The sequence below is a fragment of the Mytilus galloprovincialis genome, chromosome 1, assembly GCF_965363235.1.
Source record: "Mytilus galloprovincialis chromosome 1, xbMytGall1.hap1.1, whole genome shotgun sequence".
NCBI lineage: Eukaryota > Metazoa > Mollusca > Bivalvia > Mytilida > Mytilidae > Mytilus > Mytilus galloprovincialis.
This window is the reverse complement of record NC_134838.1, coordinates 17,135,314-17,151,618: the sequence shown is the minus strand read 5'-3', so window position 1 is coordinate 17,151,618 and position 16,305 is coordinate 17,135,314. Positions and strand designations below refer to the sequence as shown.

The window sequence follows — 16,305 nt, the reverse complement described above, 5'->3', positions numbered from 1 at the left end:
TAACTGTGTATTTTTTAGTAAAATATAAATGCTGAACACTGATACAAGTTGAAGTAATAGCAATTCATCTTTCTGATGAAGTGATCTTAAATTTCATTCCATTATACATGTTATAGTAAAATCTATTAGAATTTACCAACTTTTTTATAAAGCTTCAAAATTCAATGACACAAAAGTGTTGTAGATTAACTTTTAGTTATTTAATTATTTTTTCAATTAAAGTGGTCTTCTTAAAGAAAATCTCAAACTATACTTTAAAATGCCCCCTAAGAGAAAATTTGACTTTCAAGTGCTTCAATTCATATGTTACTACTGGGTACATTAAGATTTTTAATAATAAATAACAAAATAACAGGTTAACGAACTAATTGTATAGTCTAGCATTGTCATACTGATGACAACTCTGATGTTTATCTTATTTTATTCAAAATACAAGGTTCAATTAAAGAAGTTTAAATTATTTATGTTTGAACATTGTATAAATCCCAGCGAAACTTAGCACAATCAAAATTTGTATCAATATGACACTAATTTTGATCACAAAAACCTTATTTAAAAAAGTGTCATCTTGTACAAATACAACTTTTTTCTTTTTTTTCTTTTGAATGTAAAAATATTATACATAATGAAGTTTGTTCTGTCTCCCCTGCTGTCTTTTGTGACAGTTACACATAGTAATAATCAAAAATAATTCTGTGATATGGGTGAAAAAAGTTTCAAACCAATCAAATCAATTAATTGTAAACTGTAGAAGAAGGAAATCAATTGGTAGATAGAAAATCACAATTTTGACCTGGTCATCTCTTTTGAAAGGACCCCTCATCAGGCTCCCCCTCAACCCCGCCCCCCCCCCTCCCCAAAAAAAAAAATGTTCCGATGGCATTCAAGTAAAAGTAAGGTCAATAGAGTAATTGTTTGTCTTGAATGCCCACTTAATAGCATAAAACAAATTTCAATCTAACACAACCAACCACCCAAACCCTTTAAATAAAACTTTAACACCCTGTCTCGCAAGATTAATTTATAAACCAATTAAAATGAATTGTAGACTAGCTTAATTTGCTTGTTTAACAGTATGCAGCTGATCAAAAATTTCTAATCCTTATACTTTTTAAGTTGGCAACCCTAAACAATAGAAAAGTTGATAAAAATCATCAAAATCAAGAGCAATAACTTCAATATAGTCAGGTGATGTGGTTTAATAGGAGAGTTTTTATAAAACTTAATGTGGCATAGAAAACCCAAGTCTGAGCAACACAAACCACACCAAAAACTGGGGGTGATCTCAGGTGCGCAGGAAGTCTAAATAAAGAATATCCTGCTCCAGTCCACCTTTCAGTAAATTAGTCTTTCAAGACCAATTACTTCTTAAAGGTGTAAACTGACAACTTTGACAATGTTAAAATATACATTTATAGAAGTTGTCCCCTAATCATTTTTTGCCAATCTTATTTCCCTTTATTCATTATAGTTTTATAGAAAAAAATCAAAATTGAAAGAAATGATAAAGATTTTGCAATAACTCCTGGTAGATTTTAAGGTAGATCTTGCTATTTTGAACATTTCTACATGGTCAGATTTTCTCTACCTGCAAAGGTTTTTAAGGTAATGTGCAAAACTTAAAGTTTAACTCCCATGTTCTATCATTTGCCCTTGGGCTGCTGGTGGGTTCATTTGACATCTTTTTTTTTAACTAGATACACCAAGGAGGATTGTGCTCTAGTTTGGCTCTAATTGGATCAATTGTTTTAGGGTTGATTTTTTTTTTAAACTTAAAACTTTCCAATTTTTCACGAGATTGTTGTCTGTGCAAATTATGGTCGGATCACATGTTTTCTTACATCATATGAATTTCTTACTATGCATGCATTTTTCAATGGAAATTGTGATGTCATAATGCATTCTTAATATAACGAAAACCCATGAGATGAGGATAATATAACTTTTATTTTAATTCTTTCCAATTTTTCCAAGCTCAAAGAAAAATTCAATGGATTTGAACCTTAATGTATGAGTTCATTTGTTGAATAAAAATTTCTACTAGTTTATATTTCAGATTAAAAATATGTATTCATAATTTTTCATATATATAAATATTGTTTTTATTAAGTGTAGTAGAGACATCAATCTCTTTCTAAGTTATTCTTTCTTCAGGAGTAAATATGTCTTAAAATATATAATAACTTTTCACAAGAATGTTTAGCATGTAAACATTATACTAGTGATATTATATCATATAATCAATAATAAACCATAATCTGAACTACAGTGACCTTAACGGATTAATTAGTTAATTAATGCAGTTCGATATTTAAAACTCCATGTCATAATGTCACAATATCAAATGGTTTATTCTGATTTTAAAGCTCATTCATATATCTTGTATTGAAATGCCATGAGACTGCTGGTTGTATGAAAGCCACATACATAATTCATACTGTAATGTGAATTTGGTTCTGACAATGGTTAAAGAGTTTCACTAACAGACCAATATGAATATAACTTGTTTAAATATTTCTCCACAACATTATACTGGATTGCAATTAAAAGTTTTACAGTGGCGGATCCAGGAATTTTCATAAGAAGAGTGAGGCAATGGGCACCCTGGCACCCTCTAAATTTGCCTACAAAAAAGTATTAAGAAGAATGCAAGTTATTAAGTTGACATTACATTGTCTCTAAATTTACATTATTTGCCATCAAAAACTATAAGTAATCCTTTCCTTCATGGAGGATTTTCTATATATATTAATTTCCAATAAGATATGTCAACAAATTGTTGAAAATGGTATTATTTTGATGAAATATATTATAGATGGTAAGTTGTCTAAAAGCAATTTAAAAGGGTGAAAAGGGGTGTCAAAGGCATCATTATAAGGGTGAAGAGGGGGTGTAAAAAAGCCTCATTGCTTGCAAGAGTAAAGGATGAAGTGTCAAAAGACCTTACTTTTTTTGGGGGAAAGTGAGAGGCAACACAATGTGTAAATATGAAAGGGTAAAGGCAAACAAATAGTAGTTAGAACATAAATCAAAGGTCAGATACAACATGTTGTTTTGATGAATTTGATATCAATGTCGGAAACCTTATAGGTTATTTGCCAAAAGCAGTTATGTTAATGAATTCTGAACTACATGCATATCTGAGGAATAAATAAGGTCATCCCAAAGTGGGCCAAACTCCTTATGAGATTTTGAAGAACTAAAGGCTCCAAGAAGCCTGTGTCACTAACCTCATATTTTTGTCTATAATTGAAACTTGAAATAATGAAACCATTATACTTTTGCTTTAGTTTCAAAGATATGAGCCAAAACCTGCATTTTACCCCTAAGTTCTATTTTTAGCCATGTTGGCCATGTGGGTTGGCAGGCTCAGGTTCATCAGACACATTTTATTTTAATTAAATACCCTTGCCAAGTTTGATTCTAGTTTCAGAAGAGAAAATTTTTGTAAAAGATTACACATATTTAAGAAAAATTGTTAAAAATTAACATTAAAGGGCAATAACTCCTTAAGGGGTCAATTGACAATTTTAATCATATTGACTTATTTGTAGATCCTACTTTGCTTAACCTTATTGTTGTTTACAGTTTAAAAAAAGGTGTCCAAACTAGGCATGTTTAGAGTGGAACAGGTATATAATGTCTGAATAAAGGACAAATGTAGCTCCAAAAGGAGGGCCCACAGCAACCAGTCCCCTCTAAATTCATATCTGTACTTATGATCCAACCAATGTCTCTCACAAACTGAGACTTGCTGTGTGCCTATAAATACTAAAACATCTTTTTGGCCAAATGAAGCCTAAGAAATCCTAAGATCTCTAAGAAATTGAATACATAGTACAAAATGTATCAAAATATATTGGTTTTTTTTATACACAGACCTATACTAGCTGTGCCAACATTTGTGTGTTTGCAGTACAATCAATGTTTACATAATCTGGTAACATTTCACCAACAGTAAATACACTATATCTATAGGTTATCATCAAAAACTGTTAATACAAATATAGTCTCCATTATTAAGGTTACATGTATTGAAAGTTTTCTCAAGCACTCTGATAAAGCCGTATCTAGATAGAAGGTTAATCCAATTTACTTTAAACTTATTTGAGTTTTTGTAATTTTAAACTGGATGAAAATTTTCTGGTTACATTTGTAGGAACTAATGACTGTTTAAGAATATTAATATGGCATATGTTAACTTCTTAAAAGGCTAATAGTTTTTCATTACAATCTGATGTAACAAAACTAAGTTTAACAAAACATAGGGAATCAATGAATGAACTAAAATATCAATTTAACATATTACTATTAGTTAACGGACTTATAAGACTTAGAATTATCTTTATCAAATAATTTTAAATCTGGTTTCTGTTATTTTTTGCCTAATACTAATGAAATTTATAAGCAGAATTCAGATTTAAAATGTTTAGTGCTGTGTTCTTCTTTAAGTGATCAGGTGACCTGCCATAATTGTGATCATCATTTGTGAAGAAAATCTGAAAGTAGACCCACAGACCATTAAGATTTAATGTTTCATAGTTTGATAAAACAAAAAGCTTAAAGATTTCCTACCTAGTATCTAAACCATAATTTGTAAATCAATTATGCAAGGCCCCCTGAATATGCATGAAATATTGCCACTGTACATAAACTACTGATAAAGTACATGCATTTTGTAGTACTATGTATTAAAGTGAACTTTTTTCATCAAGTTTGAATATCTTTATCTGCTTGTCATTTTCTCCAATTTGTCACTGAATGAAAAGCAACCATTATCATTCAATCAATCAATCAATCAATCAATTAATCATTTAGTCCATTTTTGCTGTAAGAACATTTTTTTTTCTTTTCACAACTATATATATATGACATTGGAATTCCATTGTTTGGTTTTTGCAGTAAATTGTACCAATCTTCCTTCATTTAGATACATACATGGTGAGGTTCATTATTATTTGGAAAATATTTCTGGTTCGTGTATTTCCTGACAATGGGCTTAGGTCAAACAAAAAATATTGTGGGTCTAGTATTTCTCCCTCATGAGGGTATGAATGTACAACCCTGGACCCCTCCCCCTTTTTGACGGAAAAAATTGGTTGATCACTGGAGTGGGCGGTCAGTGGGTGCAGTGGTGGATCCGGGGGCGATTCAGGGAGTTGGAACTGCCTTTTTGGATACCATCAATTCAATTAAATGAGGACATATGGTCGAAAAACCCATTTTTTTGTCTGGGTTGTGAACCCCCTTTTATAAATGACTGGATCCCTTTTATGAAAATTTCTAGATCCGCCACTGATTGAGTTATCGAATTAACGGGGTATCTGAAAATGTGTGGTGTCCCTCCTTTATTGTCTATACCTACTGTGATAATTGCATTGGTTAAAAATATCTTTTCAAACACTTTTATCTAATCGAATGCACCTTACATATAAGTCCCTTTCGGTATATACTATTTGACGGTGATACATAATACAATGAATAAAATTACAAAACAAATTTTACGTAATGACAAAAGCTTGTGTATTTCTTCTTTAAACTTTCGTGACATTTGGGCTTCTGCACGTTCATTCTACACCGCCTATTTTGTTGGTTGGATCACACCAAGTATAAAAATGCTAAAACATGTATTCGGCCTCGACATCACTATTACAACTTACCCAAGTTGTCCTGAGTCATAAATGTACTCGACCTTAACAATCGCAAACTATGTCTGTGAGAAATCTTTTGTTCTACAGGAATTGACAAGACAACTTTCCTCTTGTAACGAATGTTATTATTTGATGGAGACTTTGGAACATCATATTTTAATTTCACAACTGGTGCAACAACCGATGATCTTTCAAATGTTAACCCTCTAGTGAAAGTTATGTCAGTAGTTGACCTAGTCAATGATTTTAAAACATCACTCATCATTTAAAAACAATAACTAAACTGATGAAATTATGAAATCCAAATTTCCACACTCATTATAACGATGCCTTAAAGGCACTTCTAGTCGTTGAATTCATTTTGAAGATTGGCCAATGTCGCACGTGTATTGGACGTGTTGCTCAAAGCGTACAAACATATAGCACATCCCGAATTAACATTAGCTTTGAATGTTGGCACTTTAAATACATGTAAAACATCAAATAAATAAATCCACTTAACAAAAGATTAGTATCAGTTGTTTAATATAAATGATCGTTTCATTTTACATATCAATTTGTTCAAATAAACTGTCATTTGCACACAAAGCCATGTAAGGTGTACAACTCGAGATGAATAAAAGCGGTCGCCTGCTAAATGATACCAAACGTGGGGTTCATATATACATTGGCATTCCAATAATCCTGGTTCATGTGTTTTTAACGATATTGAGAATTATCTTCTCTCCATTAATAGAACTCGTGGATTTACCTTTTCTTCCCTGAAGCGCAACAAAGCTTCATTATACTGAAATAACTTTCTTGATTTGAATAAGAAACCGACTATAATAAACCCCTTTAATAGTTAACTCATTAAAAATTCAAATCTAAAATTAAGAATTGAATCAAATAATATGTAAAATTTAAATTTGTCGTTGTCATTCGACGACCCGTTCAATGCATATTACTTTAATATATTTCCAATCAAACAAACGATAGGCTGCGGTAAAATAAAATAGAATTAAAATAAATTAAAAACTGGTCAGAACAAAAAGTAGTCAATGTGTTAAGTTTCGTGTAGTTACAGACGGATTTCTAACATAATTATTTGTTCACCTATTTCAAAAAATGTATATGTTACTGTAACGTGTAACCAGGCGTTTATATTCCAAACGTCCGTTCCAGTCAATACTTGAATCCAAGTTGTCCACAAACAATACGGTAATATTAATAACTATAACTACATGTATCTATGCTATACACAATGAACTAAAATATACACACTGACTCTTTGTCGAAATAAAGTTACAAACAGACAGATATATATACAACTATAATACAATGGAACAGCCTGTCCTCAAGATGGGACAATGTGTCACTAAAAGACAGTATGGCTGGTACAGTCTGTTTGTATCAGACAGTGTGTGCTGGTACAGCCTGTCCTCCGAATGGGACAGTCTGTCACTTCCAGACAGTGCGGGCTGGTACAACTTGTCCTCCGAGAGGGACAGTCTGTCACTACCAGACAGTGTTGGCTGGTACAACTTGTCCTCCGAGTGGGACAGTCTGCCTTGTCAATCCAATCAACTCGTACGTTTACTTTGTACCCGGTACAAAGTGTCCTCTAAATATTACCGACGTACGCTCTGTTGACTTATGACGGCTCATCATCAGCCAACCGACAGCCTCGAGTGCCGTTTCTTAATCTCTTATATACTCTAGGGCGAATTCACTATTTACTGGATAGGGGTGTTCTCTAAATGTTCCCGATACCGAACACAAGAGTACCTCTCAAACACCCCCATACCAATGGACCGAACCACTGACTCTCCCGCCAAACGTCTAAATCTGTCTTAACTCTTTCTCTAGCGTAAACCATGCATTGCTACAATAAGATCCTACTTATTAGTAACCTTAACGACCAATAAACATTACATGACCCATGCCTCAATCTACATGCGTCCCGCATGTTATATTTTAAATTACAAAATTTAATTCAACAACATTTATACATAGTCCGAATTTTACTTATGATTGCAACCAGCAACATACGTCCTAACGTCGGATTGCAAACCAGGCCAATAGAAAGACTGATGTATTTTCTCGATAGTTTTATGTATACCTAGGTGACCTGAACACTTTGTCTCATGACAGCATTGTAAAACTTGCTTGCGCTCAGACATTGGAATTACCGCTTGTAATTTCACAACGTTAAGTTCACAGTCCATGTGGCGTCTAACTACTACATCACCATGGACTTCTAAACAGCCAAACTGACTCCATAATGACCTAATAGAGTATCCCCTACCGGATACCTCATTGTACTGTGGCCTTTGACCCTCTGTCAACCAGCGCTTAACAAGTTTAAGGTCCGAGTCATTTGATTGTAACTCTATTAAAGACTAGTCTTTACCTTTGTGCTGCATCTGACTTGTAACTATGTTGACCAGACTTTGTACTCTCTTAGAACAATCACGATCCGTTTTTGACTGTCTGTCTGATGTTAACCGACAAGGTTTTCTACAAACATCAGTATTTCTCGTTTTTGTACCTTCAAAGAGCAGGGGAACACTAACGTTATAAATATGTAATAGGTTAGCAGGCACGTCAATCAGACACTTATTTTTCTTCATAAAGTCTAAACCTAGAATGTCATCGACTTGTAAGTCAGTTACAACAGCCTATGAAATAAACTTCTCATTACCAAACTCAAGTGTAAAACTACCCTTACCATTAAGGCTTAAATATTTATCACAAACTGACTTTATCTGTGACTTTGTTTCACTTAAATGTGGCCTACACAAGTCAGGTATTAAATCATACACTTTTGAAGAAACTATATTAAGTGTATCTCCCGTATCAACCACAAACTTTACTGGTACATCTTGAATACTCAACTCAACAAAAATACCTTTACCCTCTGACGCTGAAACAACATCGCCTTTGTCATTGTTTGAAGACTTTAACTTCAGACTTCAGTGTCTTGACCGTACCGTCTGTATATGTTCCGTTGTTATCTGGAGCACTTTGCTTCTGATTATCATTAGGACAATTTCTTGCAAAATGCCCTATTTTTCCACAACTAAAACGGGGACCATGCACACCTTTTCCCCTTACTTTGTGTGTTATTTATCTTCCCTCGATGTTGGAACTTTCTTTGTGACTTTAAATCTTTAATCTCTTTTGTTATGGCCAGTAAATTATTCTCAATCGTCTGCATCCATGTCGTCATTTGCACCATAGATATAGCCGTCTCAGGACTATTAGGTGCTTCTGTCCGTTCGTCACTAGTAGTCTGTCGTAAATGACCCATACTTTTCAGTGTTTTGCTCTCAGCCATGTTATAAGCTTCAAGCTCAACTGCCAACCGTATAGCGTCGTTAAGACCTATTGGACGAGACTGTTTAATTCTCAGTCTCATTTCGGAGTCTGCTAGTGCATCTATAAATTGTTCTTTAGCGAGCGTGTCCCTTAATTCTAACGGGGCAGTCGGGTAGGCCAGATTAGACAGTCTTCGAACTGACTGACCTAACCCGGCAAAGTCTCACTTACTTTCTGTCGTAATTCCTTGAATTGAACACGATAGAGTTCCGTTTGACTAGATGGAGCAAAGCGTTCCTCTAGTACGTTTACTAGGTCTGAAAATATTTGTCTCTTTTCCTTTGGTAAATCACCAAGGACTACTTGAGCCTGTCCAATCAGTGACACGGCCAAGTACAAACCTTTCTGGTGTTCAGACCACTTATTAACTAGGGTACACATCTCAAATTGTGCTAAGTAGTCGATCCAAGAAGTATTGCCATCATATTTTGATGGTTTGATTTTAACATCATTCGAACCAGAGCAAACAGTATGAGCAGTACTTTGATTGTTTGTTAATTCCGGCTTAGGATGAAAATATCGATCTTTATCTTCAACAACCATCGGACGTACACCCTGATCTTTAGGTGTAGATGATATAAAACCTTGCCCATGTTGTATTGTGCTTTCACTAAGCGACTGTATTTGCCTACTAATTTCAGCAATCTGATCGTCAATATTCGACATATTTATTGCAAAACAGATAAATCAAAATGAAACAATTTTTATTAATACACTCGTGTTACAACTCAGCCGTGACTTACGACTTTACCTCACGGTCGATTCCCTTTAATCTCTTAAGTAAACATTGATGTTAACTGACAATAAATTAAATGACGATCAATCAATCAAATAGTATTTGATAGACAACTTGAATCCCAACCGCTAGCCACCAAATATGTAACGTGTAACCAGGCGTTTATATTCCAAACGTCCGTTCCAGTCAATACTTGGATCCAAGTTGTCCACAAACAATACGGTAATATTAATAACTATAACTACATGTATCTATGCTATACACAATGAACTAAAATATACACACTGACTCTTTGTCGAAATAAAGTTACAACAGACAGATATATATACAACTATAATACAATGGAACAGCCTGTCCTCAAGATGGGACGATGTGTCACTAAAAGACAGAATGGCTGGTACAGTCTGTCTGTATCAGGCAGTGTGTGCTGGTACAGCCTGTCCTCCGAATGGGACAGTCTGTCACTTCCAGACAGTGCGGGCTGGTACAACTTGTCCTCCGAGAGGGAGTCTGTCACTACCAGACAGTGCTGGCTGGTACAACTTGTCCTCCGAGTGGGACAGTCTGCCTTGTCAATCCAATCAACTCGTACGTTTACTTTGTACCCGGTACAAAGTGTCCTCTAAATATTAAAGCTCTTTCAGCCCTTAATATTAGCGACGTACGCTCTGTTGACTTATGACGGCTCATCGTCAGCCAACCGACAGCTTCGGGTGCCGTTTCTCACGCTCTCATATACTCTAGGGCGAATTCACTATTTACTGGATAGGGGTGTTCTCTAAATGTTCCCGATACCGAACACAAGAGTACCTCTCAAACACCCCCATACCAATGGACCGAACCACTGACTCTCCCGCCAAACGTCTAAATCTGTCTAACTCTTTCTCTAGCGTAAACCATGCATTGCTACAATAAGATCCTACTTATTAGTAACCTTAACGACCAATAAACATTACATTACTATTCAAATTTAAATACATTTTTTTTTATAGAAACGGAAAGTTCGAAAACTATAACTAATCAAAGTGTATTATTGTCAATTGATAGTTTAACAACACGCACATTGAAAGTTACAAAATCTTTCAAAATTTCTGGTTCTATTGTGCTCTGGATTTCACAAAAAATATTTCCAGACTCCCATTTTCAGCTCTCTCTCTCTTTTAAGTTCGTTGATGGAGATATCATAATCTCCATGTGCTTCGCAATTTTTCAGATCGAATCACTTGAATTTACAAAAAAATATTTCTTGGAATTCTAGGTGAAGATGAAACATGTGTAGATCGATCCATTCCAAAGGTTCATTGTCACTTGTGTTTCTCGGCGGTGGTCCGCTCTAAATGTCGATCCAAAATCCATGTTATCCTAATCATAAGACCTCTCAAAATGCAAACAGTGCAGGTATACGTCCAGTGGCGGATCCAGAAATTTTCATAAGTGGGGGCCCACTGACTGACCTAAGAGGGGGCCCGCTCCAGTCACGCTTCAGTGAATCCCTATATAAGCAACCAAATTTTTTCCCAAAAAGGGGGGGCCCGGGCCCCCTGGGCCCCCCCTCTAAATCCGCCTCTGACGTCCACCCTCCTCAGTGCCAATCAGTTTTAAATAATTGTAACAGAAAACTGCATACTCCTACATTATGACTAAATCAATTGCATACAATTAAGAGTTTTCTGTGAAATTTGGATAGACAGTTTCAATGTTTTCAAACGCGGTAAAAAAATAGTATTTAATTTTTGCATTTAATTCTGACTATCATATTCTTTCATATACTTCATGTTTTAAAAAAAAAAATTAAATCTAATGTCTGTTAACTTGTTTTTACTAAACATTGCTTACGGAGCTTAAGCGTCAATATTTCCCCGACCGTAAGATCAGTGCAGTCTACTGATTAGTAATAAAGGCAAAAGTGAGTCTATGTTGTAAATTTGACACCTTTTAAACCGCCAAGCAAAAACTTTCCTTCGAGCGTGCATATCTATAGGCCTTGTTCTTGTTTTACATTTTCAACACGTACATATTATGCACTTCGCAATCAGCCTTTGTCTTTATGTCAACAAATATTTCCATTCTCAGTGTTTACAGAAACAAAAAGTACCATGACTATACCAGAAGATAATTACTAACCCAATCTAGCTTATATACCTTACGGTTCAACACAAATGTCAAAGTATTCCTTGATTATATAGAATAATAGGAGTAATATTATATGTCACGAGAAGTATAGCGGACAAACGAACCAACCAACGGAAACTCCATGCAGCAAACGAACCCCACCCCCCAAAAAAAGTCCCACACTTAACTACGGGAATTACGATGTTTAGCTTTATTGTTCATATTGCCGGTGGCAGAGGCAGATTAGGGGGAGGGGTGGATGGTGACCCTGTTCCCCTTTTGGAAAAAGAATTTTGATTCTTTTGGGATCACTGCATGAATCGTGATTGGAGGGGCTCCCTCCTAGGCACTCTGTGTCCCCTCTTATGAAAGTTTCTGGACCCGCCACCGGGCCTTTGGATGTTGTCCCTAAAAACTAAAAGCCTTACAATGAATCTATACCGGTATATCTTGCTTTAATACCAGAATATTGTAAAAAAAAACAACAGTTAAAACAAAACTTGCGTTTCAGATTGAAAAGGGTCCGGGAAACGTTCAGAATGCACGATTTTGCATTTTTCAGAGTTCGGCCCCTTAGACTCATCGACGAAATATGTATTGCCCCAATTTGAAAAGGGTTTAGTTACCACCCTGCATACGGATACATGCATTCTACTCTCTACTATCGTATAGGCGAGACATAACATCTATAATACTAAAATTACGAGGTCCAATTTGTCAGCCGTCATCACGTAAAAACGACGAATCAAAGAATTCAACTTTATATACAACTAATATAGTACAAAGGTGTAGATTAAAAATTACACCACTCCAGGCCCTTTTGTTTTCCACGTAATTAATATCGCCAATAATTAGGAAGTTCCGGGTCGAGTCCGATACCGATACCAATAGTATAATCACCTGTTACCTATTACCTTATCTGTACGTTCCGCATCTGACAGGCGCACCACCAAACGGTGAATTCAGGATTAATATGCTATATAAACGGGTCATAATCACAGGGCTGACACTACTAAATTGTTAAATTGTTACCTATTGTAGTATTTTAATCCGTAAGACTTTCTAAGATAACAATACGAATACTAAAAATCTGGACTAAAAATAAGTTTCAATTTGTTAGCGGGCATGACGTAAAACAGCGAATCAAAGAATTCAACTTTATTTATAACTAATATAGGACAATGCTGTTGATTAAAAAATACTCCATTCCAGGACCTTTTGTTTTCCAAATATTTGATATTACCAATAATTGATAAGTTCCAGTTCGACGGGTTCAAACAGAAAGATTTGAAAGCAGAGAAAATTGTGTATCTTATAATCGGCATGACTTTATCAGATGACAGTACTAATACTAAGATAAGGCTTGCGCATAGTTATATACTTTAATTCAGTCACGGACCCGCGATATCACGGGTGTGTTCTAGTATTACAGATATTATCTAATCTATTGATGTCCGCTAAAAATGTTTCACTTTTTCTGTTGTAAGGGAGACAACTATACACTATTCCCTTGATTTTTGTAGGGCGTGATTCAAATAGTTTGGTGTTCCGATTTATCTTTTTTTCAAAATAACTAACGGAAAGGTTGAATGTACAATTACATCAGGGTTACAAATACTCAAGTTAAACTAAGTTTGTGGCTTCGATTTCTGAACTGGCGAAGTCTAGCTATAACCATCCAAAGTTAAATGTGTTAAATAGAAATTCAGTATTTCAAGATTGTTCCGTATATAAAGGTCCACAACTCCGCAATGTCTTATCAGAATTTGAAGGAAAAATATAAAAAGGACCTTAATTTTTGCAAAGTGGAAAGGGATTCATATAAGTTGCAAAAATTGTTTCCCAATCCACTATAATTAAATATGTTTAAAATAATTTCTAAAATAAGTAAATAAATAAAGTTTGACACATCTCTGGAGTAGCAACTCTCAAATACTTTTTTATTTAACAAATACTACCTGTATGACTCTATTTCAATAGTTTATTTTACAATGTTATGTAAAATGCTGTATGTTGTATTAATTATATATGTTATATGTATATGCCCCCTGGGGACTTAATTTGGAAAATAAAATTTATCTTATCTTATCTTATAGATATTAACCAAAGTTTCATGAAAATTGCTAAAAGATTTTAAACCATATTCAAAAGACTGGAAACATCCCCTACTTTTCAGGAATGAAATCCCCTTTTCTTTGAAACTTAAAATCTAAAATTTATAAAAATTGCCGAAAAGGAGCTTACGTCAATAGATGTAAACAGTTCACCAAAGTTTCATGATGAATGTTTTCCTAAGTTACCGATATTGTCCGAAGTGTTGACAACGGACAGACACAATGGACTTTTTTTTCAAATGCGTGCTTACCCAAAGGCTGATATAGTGGGGTGTCAGACATAGGGGTTCTGGGCCTCCTTATATAGCTTTATATATAAAATTAATGCATGACATTTTTACTTTTCCCACTAACGTTGCATAGTTTTTAACCCCTCAAATTAACGAAATGTTGAAACCTAATAACGAATCTATATTTATATTTTAATTTGTCTATAGGACTTTTGATCAGTTTTTATAATTTGAATATAAATGTTATAAAATGTTATAAATATAATATGAGTTTGGAGTCGAATCGTTGAACATGAATTTGATACTGAGCTAAAGTAATACTCCTTTAACATGCTCGCCACAAATTTTCTTCATTGAGAGTAAATAGTGAGTATTAAACAGTTGCAAGAACGATAGTCAGCCAAAAAAAAATATTGATGTTAACAGATCAATATATACTGGATTTAGATATCAACTGAAACATGCAAGGATTTATTTAGTAATTTAGGAATTATAAATACACTGTCATTGTGGTAGATTTTCGTCACTTCAGTTAGGGTTATAAAAGTGATCAAAAATGAAAGCATTTACTGAAAACCAAGTGACAGTACATTTGTCTCCCATTTTTCAACGTCAAGTTGACCTGGCTCGGCGATCTTAAGCCCCGAGTCCTATGCTAAGCTTGGCAAATGGTGGGCAAATGAAGTCAATGAAGTCGCGCTCTTCAGACTAGGTGCTCATATTGTAACACATTTCTATATATTATAAACCCTTTTTGTAAAAGTCTCTTCAGACAAGTGCTTACGTCAGTCTTCCTAATCGACTTTTTACAGTCAAAGGTCAGAAGCTCATAGAACGGGAAATTTTGTTTTATATCTTTACTTTAGTCTTTTAGGATTTAGTGATTTTCCGTCGCCAAAACCTTTGTCTTTGAAATAGATAGGAGCCTCACCGTTCTCAAAGGCATTGTAAACCTTTCTTGGTAAATATATTTTGCGGGAATTTTGTAATCGGACAACTCCAGAATTAGGCATGTCAAAAGAAAAAGATTTGTTGCACAACGTCAACCCAGCGTTACGTCGTTCCTATGGAAGCATCACGTGATCCATGAATTTAGCAGTTGCCTCCCTTGTGGTATAAGCAAACACCTCCAAACTGAAACTTATAAAATAATTTTGTTTTACCTTCCAACATATTATATACTGCCGTATCTGGTGAAAGCCATCGTTGAACTTGCTGGGTATTGTTTTTCTGTACATAGGACATCTCACTAACAAATGTAATAGACAAAAGAATGGTCTAGGACTTTAAAATTGTCTTCACTTGAAAGACATCACAGGATTCTACCCCTTCTGACCTCAGTTTCACCCAAAGTGGATGACGTAAACGAGCACTGACTTTTCATCTATGACGCAATATATATATTTTTTCTTGTGTCTCTAACGTGAGGGTACTTTGACAGTTTATTTTAAGAAACGGACAAACATGATCCAATCTATAACGCAACGAGTAGATCTACCCAAATTGCATCTATTTAGCAAAAATAGTAGCGGAAATCTTACAAGGTCTCCTAGAGACTAAACAATTTGTATTTTTATGATTTGATACTATGCACGTCTTTCAACATATTTAGATATACATAAAACGGTCACACAGTATTTATCAACAGATGAAGTGTTTACTGAAAACACGGGGGGGGGGGGGGGGGGGGGTAACTTCCTATTATTGGGTATACGGGGATGTGCCAAAAATATGGGTCATAATTTTGCGAGATTTTATATAAAAATGACCCTCCTTTTTAATGACATCCTATATTAAAATGCAATTACGTTTGATAACTGTATATTGATTTGGGGTATGATCTACACACAAATCCAACAATCCATGCGTATATATAACAATAAAATATATGTGCACCAAACGATGTCACTTCATATATAAAAACTTAAGGGTAGCTGGTATATTTATGAATTATGAGTGATGATGAGTTAGTGCTTATATAAGCATGGGTCATATTTTAAGTATTGTATATAAGTATAGGTCATTCTTTCTTTAATATTTATATAACTATAGGTACTGAATTTCAGAGAATGTTATATTAAAATGGGTACGTTTTTTGAGGC

At 34.6% G+C, this 16,305-nt stretch overlaps 1 protein-coding gene across 1 annotated transcript in view; it reads right to left on the bottom strand.

The window, feature by feature from the left end:
* LOC143067669 (uncharacterized) overlaps positions 1–6,404 on the bottom strand; it is a 32,095-nt gene extending 25,691 nt beyond the window's left edge. The window contains exon 1 of the mRNA XM_076241112.1: positions 5,661–6,404. Coding sequence (XP_076097227.1) covers positions 5,661–5,916 — 256 coding nt within the window. The 5' untranslated portion in view covers positions 5,917–6,404. The remainder of the gene's footprint in view (positions 1–5,660) is intronic.
* Between the last annotated feature and the right edge of the window lie 9,901 nt (positions 6,405–16,305).